This window comes from Arvicanthis niloticus, chromosome X (assembly GCF_011762505.2).
Source record: "Arvicanthis niloticus isolate mArvNil1 chromosome X, mArvNil1.pat.X, whole genome shotgun sequence".
NCBI classification, from domain to species: domain Eukaryota; kingdom Metazoa; phylum Chordata; class Mammalia; order Rodentia; family Muridae; genus Arvicanthis; species Arvicanthis niloticus.
In genome coordinates, this window is record NC_047679.1 from 63,815,263 (window position 1) to 63,832,999 (window position 17,737).

General features: G+C 37.0%; 1 protein-coding gene across 1 annotated transcript in view; it reads left to right on the top strand.

Moving 5' to 3' along the window:
- The first annotated feature begins 6,614 nt into the window (after positions 1-6,614).
- LOC117694996 (uncharacterized) overlaps positions 6,615-17,737 on the top strand; it is a 352,556-nt gene continuing 341,433 nt past the window's right edge. Inside the window, 1 exon segment of the mRNA XM_076918452.1 lies at positions 6,615-6,718. Within this exon segment, the coding sequence (XP_076774567.1) occupies positions 6,640-6,718 (79 nt within the window). The 5' untranslated portion in view covers positions 6,615-6,639.

Here is a 17,737-nt window from a genome sequence, read left to right on the forward strand (position 1 = left end):
GTACAGTACATTGTGACATCATTATCATGATCAAGATTATTAACTTCTGACAGTTGTCTTTTCTCTTTTATAATGAGGACACTTAAGATCTGCCTCGGATGCTTTATTGTTAATAAATATGAAGCAAGCAATACATTATTAACTATATTCACCATGCAGAATGTTAGGTTAACTGAGTTTTTTTTATGGAATTGTTTCTGTTTATGCAAATCAGATGTCTATCTTGTCTGAGGTACTTGAACCTTACAAAGGAAGAGAGAGGAAATATGAATTAATTGTGATTACATAGTTAAATTGAATTCATGATTTCATTTGTATCATAATAAAAAAAGGAATGTGCTGTAACACTTTTATTTTGTGCTGCTATATGGTAGGGGAGACTAGAGAAACTCATGTTTGTGTGTGTGTGTGTGCGTGCATGTGTGTGTGTGTGTGAGAGAGAGAGAGAGAAAGAGAGCGAGTGAGAGAGAGAGAGAGAGAGAGAGAGAGAGAGAGAGAGAGAAAGTATCTATGTATGTGTGCTCTTATGAGAACAATATATTCAGAATATCTTGAGAAGGTGTAAATGTTTTAATAATGTATGATATGGTTGTTATTATGGAAATTGTGCCAGAGATTCTGTACAAATATTACCCTGACAGTAATAGGACCACCATTACCATGTAGTTTTTATTTTTATCACAATGAGCTATTGAATTTTTATTAAGTTTTGGTTTATAATTACTGTGAAGCTAACATATATAATGTCCTCCTAAGAATTCATGTTTGTGTTCTGCAAATGGTATATCATTTGTTAGAAAAAAACCAAGAAGGTGCATGTAAAACCCCTTTGAAATTTGTGACACAATATTCATAAACAGTAATCCTATTATTCCCACATTGCTTACTCAAATCCCTTTCCTTAAAATTAGAGGATTTTAGGCTATCTTATATATCTGCAATGTTTTATTCTTAGTTTGCTTGCTTTTTTACATAAATAACCGTGTGTGTGTGTGTGTGTGTGTGTGTGTGTGTGTGTGTGTGTGGCATATAGCACTTGAAAGGATAAACACAGTGGGGCAGGAGGTGTAATTAAACCTTGCCAGGTCTTAGTGATTGACATTACACAAAGCTATTGTTAAGTTACACATATCTTAAGAGGGAGATTGGCAATAATTATTAACAAATTAGCACACATTAGTTTATGAGATTAACTTGCAGGATGCTGAAACCTTGGTAATAAAAAACAAACTAAGTATTATGCCCTAACTCTAAACAAAAATCTAAATAAAAATGCCCCTTTGATTAAATAACAAAAAGGAAGGTTTCAACAACTCAAATGTGCCAACCATGAACTAGCATCTATGTATGTCCTCAAATACTGAAACCTAAGATAATTTCACTGTAAGCATCTCAAAGTTGTTAGTACAACTAATATCAACAACAGTTTATATAGGTACCATGGACATACATAGAAAGAGGAAGCAGGAGAGAAGCTATGTTGAGCCATCTGATAAACGTAGTAAACATCTACCTCTGTAAAAATGGACATGAGCCAGCATATTTTTCCCTGCTTGTTAACTGGCTCTAATAATTTCATTTGGTCTCAAGTGATTCATGTATATTCATGCCTGTAAAATGCTTTTTTCTGTGTTTCATCTCTACTGCCCACTCATCATCATTTGCTTTCTCTTGCTCATCTTTAGTGTTTGAATACCCCCCCCGCCCCAGTCTTTGTGCCTCGATTCTGAAAGACAAGCCTATGTGTGACTTCTCAAAATTCAAAATTATTCTTTTGAGGTGCTTTAAAAATATGGTATGTGTGAGGTATTTATGGAAGTACTACAGTGGGGTATAAATTATTATTCCTTAGCCCCCTTCTACCCCACATGTGATTTGAAACAAGAATTTTTATACGTGGGCCTCAGTTTCCCCATCTGTAAAATGAAAGAAATGAATCCCATTATTTTCTAGATTAATTTCAGCTATGTTCAGAATTCATTAATTCTCTTTTCATTAATTCTCTTTGTTGGACCAGACAGCCTTTTGAGGAGACATGAAATCCCCGGGGAATCTTTTTTTTTTTTTTTTTTTTTTTTTTTTTTTTTTTTTTCAGTGAATGTGGGTATTAATGGAAAGCCTGATTTACTTTATTGTCATCACTTTTAGATGTTTTCTTTCATAAAGGATTAAAAAATATGTGCATTTACCCACCATGGCACTTGTGTCGCCCACAGCTTCAATAACGCTTGGCGCAGGCAAAAGGGATTTTCAGATACGACATCGAGGGCTCCAAGATCATACATCAGAGTATAATTTCAGCTTTGTGTGAAATGGAGGCTACAGATTCAGTTTTACAGCGTCTAGAGATCAAGAGATGTGGGGTTTTGTTTGTCTGTTTGTTTGTTCGGTTTTTATGACACCTCTAGTCCTGTGAAACGCAATAATTTATCTCGCAGTGTGAAAACGGGGGCACTTCCGTGGGTCTCCTTTAAACACACGGCATCTTTAAACACACAGCATCTCCGTCCACCGCACGTTACCACGGGGGAACTACTTGAACTAATCCGAAGCATCCGCGGAACACTGGGTAACTACAAAAGACCCCAGTTCTAGCCTTTCCCGACTCCTCCGCCCTCACCTCAAAGTCAGGACCTCGATTTTATGGTCTGTAAAGATTAGGAAAAGAAGTAGGTTTCCCACAGCCTTTAGGAAGGGGCACGTCCTCCCTTTGACTCGGGTCCCCCTAACGGTCTCTTTTATTCAAGAGTCTGGGGCCACCTGTTGCTTTCGACTTAAGTTTTCTTCCTCCGCTGCCTTCACGCTCCCTCAGCAAGTGCCGTGGGCGTGTGTTTATTGTCGTGAGACTCCCTCAGGCGCTCTGTCAGCTTTTCCCGACAGTTCGGGAGGGACAGCAAACTTTGAAGGCAGGCTCTTCCGCGCCTGCAGGGGGCAGGGGTCAAGCCGGGGGCCGGAGCCGGCGCGCCGCGCACGCCCCCGCGCCCCTCCGCGGAGCAGCCACTACGTCACGTCGACGGCAAGCGGAGGTTCCCCAGCACGCGCAGCCAGTTGCCTGCAAGCGCGGCCAGGGGCGCGACGCGGCGGAGACTCCGTGGCCGGCTCCGGTCCTGCCGCTGAGGGGCCAAGGCGGCCCCTTGGCGACGACTGTTCTAGGGGAAGAGGCGAGTACCAGAGGGGCCCCGCTGGGGTCCGCCAAGGGGGCTGGGGTGGCGGCGGGGCTGCCGTTCGCGCACTGAGGAAAAGCCACCTCGCGGGTTGGCCGGAGCGCGCGTGTTCCGGCAGGGGAGAGGCGCGGGAGCTGGCGCGAGGCGCCGCGGGGGCGGAGAGAGGCAGCGAGCGCCCGCAGGCCGCTGGGGGGCCCCCCGGGTGGCCTCCTGACAGGGCCACTGCCTTGACGTCGTCGCCCAGCTTCGCGCTTCAAACGGGCGTGAAGAGGGCGAGACGGAGAGCCGAGGCGGAACTTCGGCTGAGGACCTGAGCGGAGCTGCGAAAAAGAGTCTTGAGGGGAAGAAGGCGAGGGCGGGAAAAGGGAGCGCGGCGGCGCCAGGTTGGTCCTCTGACGGTTTGGGCCCCCCGCGACTGGGGGTTTCACTGACTGGCTGTCTCTGAGGTGAAAAGCCCCGAGATTTCTCTCAGTGCTGAGGCTCTGGGCTTAGTGGGGAGGTAAAGACAGGAAAGGGGGCGTGGGTTCTGGGAAGGCGGACTTCAGCTCAGCCTTAGGAAAAATTCCCACAAAATTTCGCCGTTGGCAAGCCTTGGGGTATCCGGCCGGCCACTCCAACCTTAGGATGGTGTGGCCTTCCCCTCCGCCGCCCCCGCCACGACCAGGGATGGCTTTTGATTAGATAGCAGTCCAACGGCTCTTTAAATGGCTAAATCCCTAGAGCCCATGATTCACCTTTTATGATCCTTGTCAGCATTATTTATATAATTCTCTTAACAGAAATAACCGTGGTCAGTTCAGCTGCTGTTGTAGAATTTGGTTTGCTTTAAATTTTAATGCCTTAATGTCTTGGATGTGGTAATAGGACATCTATTGTGTATTTAAACTACATACGGCTTAATTAGAATGCCAATAATTAGGGGCCCTCCAGTTTCCAGTGTAGCACCCTACACAGGCTGTAGACCCAAGCCCTTCAGCATAAAGCAAGGTTAATTAGCTCTTTTCAAAGCTAGACAACATTCATAGGAATAGACTCTGAGGTCTTAAAAGAACATTTTCCACTATTTTAGACCATAAATATTTTACTTTTAACATTTATTTCGCTGGTTTTTGTTTTTTTTTTTCTTTTATTTTCATTCTTAAGGGCTGAGATAAGAACCCTGGGTGAATGTTTTGTATAAACAGACATATGGATTTGCAGCAGTCTGAGAAAACAGGCCACAGTCCTCTTATCTTCAGTTAAAAGAAAAAGCAGTGGGTGCCAGAAAGGCAAAAATCAAATCATTTGAGTAGATTAGACAAAAGAATGGAGAAAATTATCGCCATTGCATACAGAAGACCCATTTCTTTGAAATTAAAGGCCTTTGATGGTGCTCTGAAAACACAGCGGTACTACATGTTTTAAACTAGTGAAATTCCTCATGCTGGGCATATAGTGAGCACACATCACTTGCTTATTGAATGTACATATGTACTTGAATAATATGAAATATTTTTGGTCTTATTGGAACAAACTTTCTGTTGAATGTCAGCATTTATATGAATGTCATATTGTTAATTTTATCCTCTTCATAGTAACTGAGGAAAGCTTTCACAGTTCACCGTGGTGCTTACCTAAATCTCCTTTATTTTCTTTTCCACCCTCCCTGTTCTATATAGTCTCTGCTATCCTCCCATTTCCTGCCGGTGGATGCCTTGCTGCTTTCATCTGTATTTTAAGACAGCTGATGATCTGACAGTAAGCATTAAGATTTTTTTTCAGATGTTTCATTAGTAGCCTTAGTAGTTTGAGATTATTTTCTAAGTAAGTGACCCTAATACTTGACTGAAAAATCTAATTTTGTGTTGACAATGTAGTAATTATTAGTTTTCAATAAATTAAAAGAAAGTACAATTAAAGTTGATTATAGTCACCCCACCAAACTCCAATGGACTGGACCAATGGTTATGTGGCTCTGGTTAAAATAAATGGTTAAAAGATTGGTCACAAGACAAAAATGAGGTTATGTATTTGAGTAAGAGACAGGTAGGGAGGAGCAGAGGCTAAGGAGAGAGGGAGAGAGATTAGAAATGTTGGGGAAAATAATCAGAATGCACTATAAATATGTTTGAAATTCCCAAAGAACTAACTCAACAAAAATATTGTGCCCACAATTCTCATTATCCACAATTTTACGTATTTAACAACAACCAGATATGGCTAATACGTACGATATTGAACAATGCTAATGTAGAAAAATTTGACATTGTTGATTGTTCTATTAGTTCTTGAGAAATCCTGTTAGCACATGCCATTTCTTAAATTTGAGAGTGAAATTCAAACTCAGTTTTATAGAAGAGGAAGGTACAGGTAAACAAAATACTTTGCAGTCATCTAAGAAATGATTATGGAAATAAGGGTCTGAATAAATTGGGGTGAGGAGGGAAAGAATGGTGATAGAATTAATCTAATGTGATCATCATCATTAAGGCCTACATTTAATATTTGACAATTGCTTTGTTATTTTAGAGTATCTTTTAAAATATGAATGTTGATAGTTCATATTTTGTAAAGTATTACTGTATAATAATTCAATTTAGTTAAAAGATAGAACTAAAAGGAAAAACAAGTTTAGAGTGTCTTTCCTATCATAGTATTATATGCCATTTTTGTTTCCTTTTGTTCTATTTTTTTTTTTTTTTTTGTCTCTTGAAATATGGTCTCACATAGCCCAGGTTGACCTCAAATTCTTTACCTAGCCAAAAGAACGAGCTTGCATTCCTGATCCTTCTGGATCTGTCTCCCAAGTACTGAAATAGTAGGATTGTGCCACCGCGTCTGGCTTATATTTTGCTTAATGTAATGGTTAAGAGTTGAGTGATACAGCATGGATCCTGAAAGCTGCAAAAAAAAGGAGCCTTCAAGATTATCAAGAATAATAATGATTCACATTTTCAGAATGAATATTTTGATTCCAGAAAGTATGCTACATATATATATATATATATATATATATATATATATATATATTTGCTGTATGGGGGGCAGATATTATAATTTTCTCTCCATGGTTCATTTTTGTCTCATTTTCTTTGGTTTGACTCAGATGCCACCTGCTGCATGAAGCTGTTTTCTGTACAGATAAGCATGAACTTCTTAATTTTTTATATAATACTATTAAAGTTAATTAAGGTTCGTGTATTTTCTTTTCTATCTTAGTGGAGTCCTTCAATTTCTTCTCCTACAAAACAGAAATCATTTGGATTATGTATTTGAAATATTTGTATTATTCTAAACAGTGCTTCTCTAAATTATAGTTACTAATTACTAACAATGTGACCATTACTAATGGTCAAGTATTTTCCTCCAAGCCTCAATACCTTATAATATATGATAATAAAATATAGAGTGTATGACTGAATAAAGTATCAACCTTAATAAGTGCTATTTTTTTTTCATTCTTAGGTATAAAGATTTTCTCTGTCCATTCTGAGAGATGGCACAGTTGTTTCGTTATTTCCAGGGAGACCCTGTTGTGACATCCTCTCCCACTGAAGTCCGTATGTGGGTAGAAGGTAAGTACTTGAAACATTTTTTATTCCTGTCTTTCCACATCACACTTCATCTTTTTATAATGTTAGGAGACCATATTTTACAGACTTACAGTACATAAAAATAGCACTTTTCAATCTTTCAAAGAAGATGTTTCAATAGTTAAAGTTTACACCCAAAGTCTGTAAATTTAAATTCACACCATTGTATTTTATGTATATATGTTACAAGAATAATTTTGTAATTGGGGTGAGGATATAGTTTAGTGTTAGAAGCTTGTTTAGCACGTGCAAATGCCAGGGTTTAATTTCAAGCAATATACATGATTACATTCACATGCAGAAAAGAATAATTTCCTTTTCTAAATTAATACCTTTCTTGTGTGGATATTGGAATTAAAGTATTAATTAGAATTAAAGTATTATATTAATTATTGGATGCTCCCAAAACATTCAGAAATAACAACAGCATATAAATAAAGAGCAGTAGTAGATAATGTTATACATTATCTTACAGAAAGAGAAGGATGAGCAATGTAGGGCAATGAGCACAGTGAAAGGAGAGTCAAATGCAATTAACTTTATTGCTAATTAAGTTACTATGTTTAACCATTGAGAGATGAGGTTAAGTTTAAATCCATCACATTGTGTTCATATTAACAGATATTTAGTGAATAATACATTTATTGATAAGAAGAGAAAAACCATAGATAGCTTTTTAAAATTTTATTTTTTACTATCAAAGCAAAGAATACTCTGGGAAAATTGCATTTCTTAGCATTTTTTAAACTATGGAATTCCTCCCCTCATGATGATATGTATCATTGAGATATTGGAGAGCTCTTTTTACATAGTGATTAGTAATAATGGTTTAGAATATTCTAAGTTAAGCAAATTGGATCAGGAAACACATAGATGAAAATTAAAATTAAATTCTTTAAAATTTTCATCTATAAAATTGCTTTGGTATAGTATTTTCTCATATTATGTTAAAATGGTACATTTATCTAACAAGAAATTTATAATAAACAATTTAAATTATATCAAATTAGTTTAATGTAGAACCATTTCAAGTAAACAGCATTCCGTTTATTTGTTCATGTTTAATAATCATGTTCCAATATTTTAATCTCTGAAAAGTTAAATTCCTTAAAGCCAATATATTTTTGTATTTTACGAAATAACAACTTGGTTTCTACTTTTGAATTGAAGTTCTTATATCTCAATTGCTATTTCTATCTTTGTTTCTGTGAATTACCTTCTTTTAATTTTCAAACTTTGAATTTATAAACTAATGAAAACGGTGCTAATGTAAGGAGAAATTTCACACTTCCTTGTGGTCCCATAACATTTCCTTTCTTTCTCATTACACTTTCTATTGGTCATTCTAATATTGTCTCGATGTTTATGTGTGTATGAACTCAGATTTTATCTTTTTTATAAAGTTTTAATTTTTTGAAGGTATAAAATTATATTTTCCATTTTTGTATATAAGAATATGTATCAAAATTTCTTATAAATAGTATTGCTCATTAAATAATATTACTGGCAATATAATTACTTTAATATTTCTAATCTCAATTTTTCTCTAATATTATCCTTACAGCAAAAAATGTTTAAGGCTGCACTGTTAGATAACCTTTGTTTGGTGGTATGGGCATATTTTATAGCAGTATTTGTTAAATAAAACAATTTAAATAAGCAGATAATGAATTATAGACACCTGAACTTACTGCTTTTCATTCTTTCACCAAATAAAGACCTTTTCTGTACTAGAATCCTAGCTTTGAATTGGTTTAATTCATTGTGTGGCAAAGTCATTGTAAATATAAATGATTTCTGTTACATGAAGAGAAAAAACAAATATGTTAAAACCAATTGGGCATATTGAAGACATTTCTCACAGCTCTGATAAGACATGGGTGTTTACAGGTAACATTTATGTTAGAATGTCCCAATATCTTATTTTTAAACTGGGTAGTCTGAGTTTTTTTTTTTTTTTTTTTTTTTTTTTTGTATAGAGCTGCATATTTAAGTTTAGGTAATTACATTTTTAAACTAAAATATAATTAGATAATTTCTCCTTTTCTTCTCATTCCAGCTGTCTCTCCACACATTCCCTGTCAAATTTATTGCATTTTTCTTTAATTATTGCAGCATATATGTTTTTAAACACATATACAAATGTATAAAAACAGCTTGTTGAGTCCCTTTAGTACTGTTTGAGTTGTTTCCTCCCCCCCCCCCCAGCGGGTAGGTGCTAATCCCTTGGTATTAGATAACCATTTATGACTTTGATCCCTGGAGAAGACTACCCCTCTTTTATCAGTCATTAATTGCTTGTATCTTTTTATCTAGGGGCTCAAGGGGACAATATGTGGTGAGATTTCACTCTTCTATATTGGCATGCCAACTGGTATTGCCATTGTTATGGTCTAGTTTAGGCATCCATGTTGCTGAGCTTTTGTGATTGTAACTGTTCTGTCATATCTAGAATACATAATCATGCTATAGACCTCGTTCTACTGCTTTTACAGTCTTCCCACACTCTTTTCTACAGTGTTCCCTGTAGGGAACTATGTGTAAGGAGTATGTTGTAGGTGTATCACCTGTATCACAGTTGTCCTCCATATTTTGATTAGATGTGGCTTTCTGTGATGGTCTTCATTTGCTGCAAAAAGAAGCTTTTAAAATCAGGCCTGAGAACTACACTTCTGTGTGAGTATAGGGATCAGAATTTAGAATAAATTTAGGGATTATACTGATTTAAGAAAGTAGACATACTGGATTGTCCTCTAGGGTTAATGAACTCACTAACTATGGGTAGTTAGCTATGTTTACATTAGCAGACATGTTTTTCCTCCTTTTGAGCAGACCTTAAGTCTGATAAGTCCATGGTAGCCAACAGCTGTCATGAAGATATAGGTGCCACTACTAGACACTTAAGGTAATCTTGCCCTTCTGGTCACTATTGTGTCATAGGTATCACAACTAGATAGGTCTATTGATTACTTCCTGATTCTGGTAGCTTGCATAGTTGCTTCTGTAAATATGAGAGTTAGTTTTCAAGGAAGAAGCTTTCAGATCAGACTCATCTAGATTATTCCAAGTTCACACAGTGTCTGGATGATGTCTTCAGCTCTAAGGGTTTACTATCAGTTTCTAGAGACAACAAAGTGCAACAGAAATAGGCTATATTGTTTTGGGAGCATGTTGGAATACCCTGACAAACAACTTGAAATGAGGTCTCTGGTTCTTCCTTTGGAGACTTGTTTGTGGCTCTTCAGGAAAGCATTATCACACCAAGCTGCATAACTACATTTATTTAAACTATATGTGTATGTATACATATATGCTTATATGCATTATGTGTAACTTCATTTAAATATGAAATAATATGATTCCCTCTGCATTTTCAAATATTGTTAGTGTTATAGTGTTATATCTCTTCCTTACCTCAGTTCCTCTATTTTCCCTTTACCTCCTTCTGTATATCCTATTCCTTCTCTAGAACCCCTTTTTCTGCATTGTTGATTTTTACTTTCCTTGTTTCTGTGGTTACTCCAGGTTATATACTCACATAAGAAGATTTGCATCTAGGAATCATAAATGTGGGAGAACACATAAGATTTGTCTTTGTAGGTCAGGAATACAACACCCAACAAAATATTTTGTAGTTTCTGAAAAATTTTAACCTGAAAATTTCATGATTTTATTTTTTTTACAAATGAATGTATTCCATAGTGTATATGTATTCATTATGTATAGTGTATTCATTATCCATTCATAAGGTGAAGGACATTTAGGTGTTTGCATCTTCTAGCTATTGTGAATAGTAGCAATGAGCATAGTTGCACAAGTATCAGTGAGTCAGGGTGTCATTTCCTTTATCATATGCAAGCTGGGTTATATGGTAGATTGATTTTTAGTTATTTGAGAATTCCTCACAATGATTTCCAGAGTGGTTGTATCGGTTTACAGTCTAAAAACAAGTGAACAAGGGCTCCCCTTTTCCTATATCCTCTCTAGTATTTGTGGTTAGTTTTCTTACTGGAGCAAGATGGTATTTTAAAATAGTTTTAATTTGCATTTTTCTAATTGCTAGGAATGCTAAAAACTTTTTGAGCTGTTTATTAGCTCAAATTTTAATTTGATTTAGAATTCTGTGCAGAACCATAGCCCCTTGTTTTATATTCTATATTTTAAAATTTTGTTGCTATTTTTTAATCTTTAAAATTAAAATATGATAGTATCATTTTCCTCTTTCCTTTCTTACCTCCAACTACTCCCATGTATTCCCACCCATTCAAACTTGAAATCATGGATTTTTTTCTCTAGTTGTTATTACATGCTTCCTTATTTTGTGTGTGTGCATGTGCATGTATGTACTAAATAGATGTGTATATATAAATACATATTTATATATTTATGTAAATGTAGTATATTCATGCATATTTACCTTTATATTTATATAAATATACATTTACATATTATATATGAGTATATATATATAATATTCATATATATGTATACATACACATTTAACCTGTTCAGTCTGTCTAGTGTTACTTGGTATTGGATAACCAATGAAGAGACACATTTCCTGACTGGTTTCTCTGTTCTCAGCATTCCTTAGTTGCCTGTAGTTCTTTTTGTTTCTTGGTGACATGTCTCTCTTCCATTTTAGCATGCTTATTTGTATTTACTTTACAGATATTATTTAGGCAACCATATTTTTGAGGTAGCATGAGTGAAGCTTATCTGTCATTTCTAAAAAAAACCACAGTGTCAACAGCAGCTTTTCTGGTCTTCTGCTCTTAAAATATTCCTCCTTCCTCTTTTGTGATGTTCCCTGCATTTTAGGTGCAGGATTTATGTTGTAGATGTATCAATTGGGGCTGGACATTCCACATTACTTTTTCTGTGTATTTTGACCAGCCATAGTCTTTTTGTAATGATCTCCTGTTGTAAGGACAAGTTTCATTGATGAGAGATATAAACTATACTTACCTGTGAGAATAAGAATGAATATTTAGAATGCAGTTGGTAAATATACTGACTTTGGAAAGTGGCAGCAATAGGCTCTCCTCAAGATCCATTACGTCAATTAGCTCCATTTCCAGTATCCAACATGATTTTTCTCTGTATGGTTGGGCCTTACTTCCAATTAGATAGGGACTTGTTGGCTCTCACCAATTTATGAGTGCCATTATTACACTGTATTGAGATTGCTGGTCTTTCTATGGGGTCACCCTCCTCCATAGCTTCTTCCATCCTTTCCCTAATTCAACCACAGGGGTCCCCAACTTCATTCCAATAGTTGTTTATATGTATCTACAATTGTCTCAGTTACCTGTTTGTTAGGCCTCTCAGAGGACAACCATGCTAAACTCCTGTCTGTAAGCACAACACAGCATCAGTAATAGTTTCAGGCCTTGGAGTCTCCCTTTGAGATGGATCCCAAGTTAAGCTGGTCATTGGACCACCTTTCCCTCAGTCTCTTCTCTAATTTATCCCTTCAGTTCTTTTAGACAGAAACAATTCTGGGTCAGAGTTTTTGACTGTGGGATGGCAAACCCATCCCTCCACTTGATGCCCTGTCTTTCTACTGGAGGTGGACTCTACAAGTTCCCTCTCTCCACTGTTGGGCATTTTGTCTTTGAGTCCTGAGAGTCTCTTACCTCCCACATCTCTGGTACTTTTTAGAGGGTCCCCCTACCTGCCACCCCAGAGGTTGCATATTTCCATTCATTCTGCTGGCCCTCAGGATTTCTATCTTATTTGCCCCTTCTATACCTGATGATGTTTTCCTTTTTCCCTCCCTGTTCCTCTCCCACCCAGGTCCCTTGCTCTGCCTCATGTGATTGTTTTCTTCTCCCTCCCAACTGGAATTGAAACAGTCCCAATTTGGGATTGAAACAGTACATACTATGTTTTCAGCTCATTGCTGGCAGGTCCAGGCAAGATGAGAGCAGTCTTGGTACCACCAGGTCTCTCCAGGGCTGAGCGGGATGGTGAGTGTCAATGGCCCAAAAGAAACACACCAGGCAGGGAGTCTTGTCGAAGCAGGAACTCAACTTTATTGCATCAGCCTCTTGTTTATATAAACTCTTATATAAAGAGCATAGGGAGGGGAATTTTTGGTGGGGTGAGATAATGTAGGAGGTGGGGAAGCTTGACCAAGGGTATGGGGTGACTGACAGGGCCAATGGCAAAGCTCTACATTAGCAAAAGCGGGGAAGAGGCAGGGCCAAACAGGTCTTGCTAAATCACTTCAATATAGAAGTGGCTGAGATAGGTCTCAAAACTTGAGCCAGGCTTAGGCTTTCCCACAAGGCTGCAGAAACTTGAGCCAGGCTCAGGTTAGTCTACAAGGCCCAAAACAGGGCTGGAATGGGGCCCCAAAACCATGTATGTTCTTTGGGGTCTGAGTTAACTCACTCAGAATGAGATTTTCTAGTTCCATTCATTTGCTTGCAAAGTTTGCAAAATTCATGATGTCCTCGTTCTTTTTTTTTATTTTCTTATTGGATATTTTATTTATTTACATATCAGATGCCATCACCTTTTCCCATTTCCCCTCCCTAGAAACCTCCTCTCCCATACCTCCTCCTCCTTTTTGAGTTCATACCATTTTAATTACATGCAAGTATTAAGGTCAGTTCTAGTTTGAGGAATTAACAATATAATAGATGCAAATAGTCAAAGAACAAGCAAAGCAATAAACAAAATTCTGTGAACACTCCCATGATCATTGTTTCTAAGGGTTTATCAGGATGACCAATAGTTTCTGGATTTGGTTTTTGCATGTGGAGATGGGTGGGTGGCCCCATCCCTCAAACTGGGGGTCCTGCCTAACCTCTGGATATGGTCTCAACAGGTTCTCCCTCCCCTTTGTCGGGTATTTCAGCTAATACCATCCCCATGGGGTCCTAGGAGGCTCTTGCTTTCCTGGCATCTGGGATTTTATGGTTACTAACCTCAGTTCCTTATCCCAGGTTGCTACAGACCTCTGTTCAATTTCCTGACCTTCTGTATATCTTTCCATCTCCTCTCATACCTGATTCTTCCCCTCTTTTTCTCCCCCATCTTCTCTTCCTGCCAAGTTCTTCCTATACTCTACTCCCCTTGATTATTTTATTCTTCCTCCTAAGAAGGACCAAAGCATCCATATTTTGGTCTGTGAGTTGTATCTTGGGTATTTCAAGGTTTTGGGCTAATATCTACGTATCAGTGAGTGCATACTATGTGTGTTCTTTTGTGGGTTGCCTCACTCAGAATGATAATTTCTAGTTCCATCCATTTGCCTGTGCATTTCATGAATTCATTGTTTTTAATAACTGAGTAATATTCCATTGTGTAAATGTACCACATTTTCTGTATCCATTCCTCTGTTGAGGAACATCTGGGTTTTTTCCAGCTTCTGACTATTATAAATAAGGCTGCTATGAACATAGTGGAGCATGTCTTATTACATGTTGGGGCATCTTCTGGGTATATGTCCAAGAATGGTATAGCTGGGTCCTCTGGTACCACTATGTTTAATTTTCTGAGCAACATACAGATTTCCAGAGTGGTTGCACCAGCTTGCAATCCCACCAGCAATGGAAGACTGTTCCTCTTTCTTCATATCCTTGCCAGCATCAGCTTTCACCTTAGTTTTTGATCTTAGCCATTCTGACTAGTGTGAGGTGGAATCTCAGGAACATTTAAATTTGCATTTCCCTGATGATTAAGGATGTTGAACATTTCTTTAGGTGCTTCTCAGCCATTCGGTATTTCTCGTTTGAGAATTCTTTGTTTAGCTCTATACCCCATTTTTAATAAGGTTATTTGATTCTCTTGAGTCCACCTTTTTGAGTTATTTGTAAATATTGGATATTAGACCTCTATCATATTTAGGATTGGAAAAGATATTTTTCCAATCTGTCAGTTGCCATTTTGTACTACTGACAGTTTCCTTTGCCTTACAGAAGCTTTGCAATTTTATAAGGTCCCATTTGTTGATTGTTGATCTTAGACTATAAGCCATTGTTGTTCTCTTTAGAAAATGTTTCTCTGTGCCCATATGTTCAAGGCTTTCCCCCAGAAGTTTTTTTCTTCTGTTATATTCAGTGTATCTGGTTTTGTGTGTGTGTGTGTTTGTGTGTGTGTGTGTAGGTCCTTGATCCACTTGTACTTCAGATTTTTACAGTGAGATAAGAATGGATCAATTTGTATTCTTATACATGTTAACTGCCATTTGAACCAGAATCATTTGTTGAAAATGCTGTCTTTTTTCCCACAGGATGGTTTTAGCTCCTTTGTCAAATATCAAGTGACCATAGGTGTATGTGTTCATTTCTGGGTCTTCAATTCTATTCCTTTTATCTACCTGCCTGTTACTGTACCAATACCATGCAGTTTTTATCACTATTACTCTGTAGTAAAACTTGAGGTCAAGGAAGGTGATTCCCCAAGATGTTCTCTTATTGTTGAAAATAGTTTTCACTATCCTGGGTTTATTGTTATTCCAAATGATTTAACGTTGGTACCTGGTATCTGTCCAGAAAAATCGTCCATTTTATCTATATTTTCCAGTTTTCTTGAGGATCTGATAATTTTTTGAATTTCCTGGTTTCTGTTGTTTATATCTCCCTTTTCATTTCTGATATTATTAATTTGGATACTGTCTCTGTACCTTCTGGCTAGTCTGGCTACAGGTTTATTGATCTTGTTGATTTTCTCAAAGAACAAGCTTCTGCTTTTGTTAATTGTTTGTATAGTTCTTTTTGTTTCTGTTTGGTTAATTTCAGCCCTGAGTTTGATTATTTGTTGCCCATCTACTCCTCTTGGGTGTGTTTGCTTATTTTTGTTCTAGAGCTTTCAGGTGTACTGTTAAGCTGCTAGTGTATGCTCTCTCCAGTTTCTTTTTGATGACATTCAGAGCTGTAAGTTTTCCTCTTATCACTGCTTTCACTTTGTCCCATAAATTTTGGTATGTTGTATCTTCATTTCCACTAAATTTTAAAAAGTCGTTAACTTGTTTCTTCATTTCTTCCTTGACCAAGTTATCATTGAGTAGAATGTTGTTCAGCCTCTATGAGTATGTGGGCTTTCTTTAGTTTTAGTTGTTATTGAAGACCCTCTTTAGTCCATGGTGATTTGATAAGATTCATGGGATTATCTCAATCTTCTTGTATCTGTTGAGGCCTGTTTTGTGACCAATTATATGTCAATTTTGGAGAAGGTACCATGAGGTTCTAAGAAGAAGGTATATCTTTTTTGTTTATGATGAAATGTTCTTTAGACATGTTAAATCCATTTGGTTTATAACTTCACTTTGTGTCTGTTTTGTTTCTGTGATCTGTCTATTGATGAGAGTGGCCCACTATTATTGTGTGAGGTTCAATTTGTGCTTTGAACTTTGGTAAAGGTTTTTTTTTTTTTTTTTTTTTTTTTTTTTAATTAATGTGGGTGCCCTTGCATTTTGGAGCATAGATTTTCAGAATTGTCAGTTCATCTTGGTAGACTTTTCTTTTGATGAATATGAAGTAGTATTTCTTATCTTTTTTGATAACTTTTGGTTGAAAGTTGATTTTATTCAACATATGAATGGCTACTCCAGTTGTTTCTTGGGACAATTTGCTTGGAAAATTGTTTTCCAGCCTATTACTCTGAGGTAGTGTCTGTTTTTGCCACTGAGGTGCATTTCTTGTATGCAGAAAAAATGCTGGGTCCTGCTTAAGTATCCACTCTGTTAGTCTATATCTTTTTATTGGGTAATTGAGTTCATCGATGTTAAGATATATTAGGTAAAAATGACTGTTGCTTGCTGTTAATTTTGTTGTTAGAGGTATAATTTTGTTTGTGTGGCTATCTTCCTTTGGGTTTGTTGGAAGAAGATTACTTTCTTTGCTTTTCTAGGGTGTAGTTTCTATCCTTGTGTTGGCGTTTTCCATCTATTATCCTTTATAGTGGTGGATTTGTGGAAAGATATTGTGTAAATTTTGTTTTGTCATGGAATATGGTTGTTTCTCCATCTATAGTGATTGCGAGTTTTGCTGGGTATAGTAGTCTGTGCTGGCATTGTATTCTCTTAGGGTCTGTATGATATCACTCTAGGATCTTCTAGCTTTTATAGTATCTGGTGAGAAGTCTGGTGTAATTCAGATAGGTCTGCCTTTATATGTTACTTGACCTATTCCCCTTACTGCTTTTAATATTCTTTCTTTGTTTTGTTCATTTGATGTTTGATTATTATGTGATGGGAGGAGTTTCTTTTCTGGGTCAGTCTTATTTGGAGTTCTGTAGGCTTCTTGCATGTTCATCGGCATCTCTTTCTTTAGGTTAGGGAAGTTTTTTTCTATAATTTTTTGAAGATTTTACTGGCCCTTTAAGTTGGGAATCGTTGTTGTCTTCTATACCTATTATCCTTAGGTTTGATCTTCTTGATGTGTCTTGGATTTCCTGGATTTTTGGGTTAGGAGTTTTTTTTGCATTTTGCATTTTCTTTGACTGTTTTGTAAGTATGTTTCTATGGTATCTTCTGCACCTGAGATTCTCTATCTCTTGTATTCTGTTGTTGATACGGATCTATGACTCCTGATCTCATTCCTAGGTTTTCTATCTCCAGGGTTGTTTCCCTTTGTGATTTCTTTATTGTTTCTATTTCTATTTTGATCCTGGGAGGTTTTGTTCAATTCCTTCACCTGTTTGGTTGCGTTTTCCTATAATTCTTTAAGAGTTTTTTGTGTTTCCTCTTTAAGGGCTTTTACCCACTTACCTGTGTTATATTGTATTTTTTAAAGGGAGTCATTTATGTCCTTAAAGTCCTCTATTATCATCATGGGTTGTGATTTTAAATGTGGTTTTCTGGCGTGTTTGATTATCCAGGGCTCACTGTGGTGAGAGAACTGGGTTCTGATGATGCCAAGTAGTCTTTGTTTCTGTTGCTTAAATTCTTGCCCTTGCCCCTTGCCATCTGGTTATTTCTGGTGTTAGCTGATCTTACTGCCTCTAACTGTGGCTTGTCTGTATTGTAAACCTATGTGTCAGCACTCC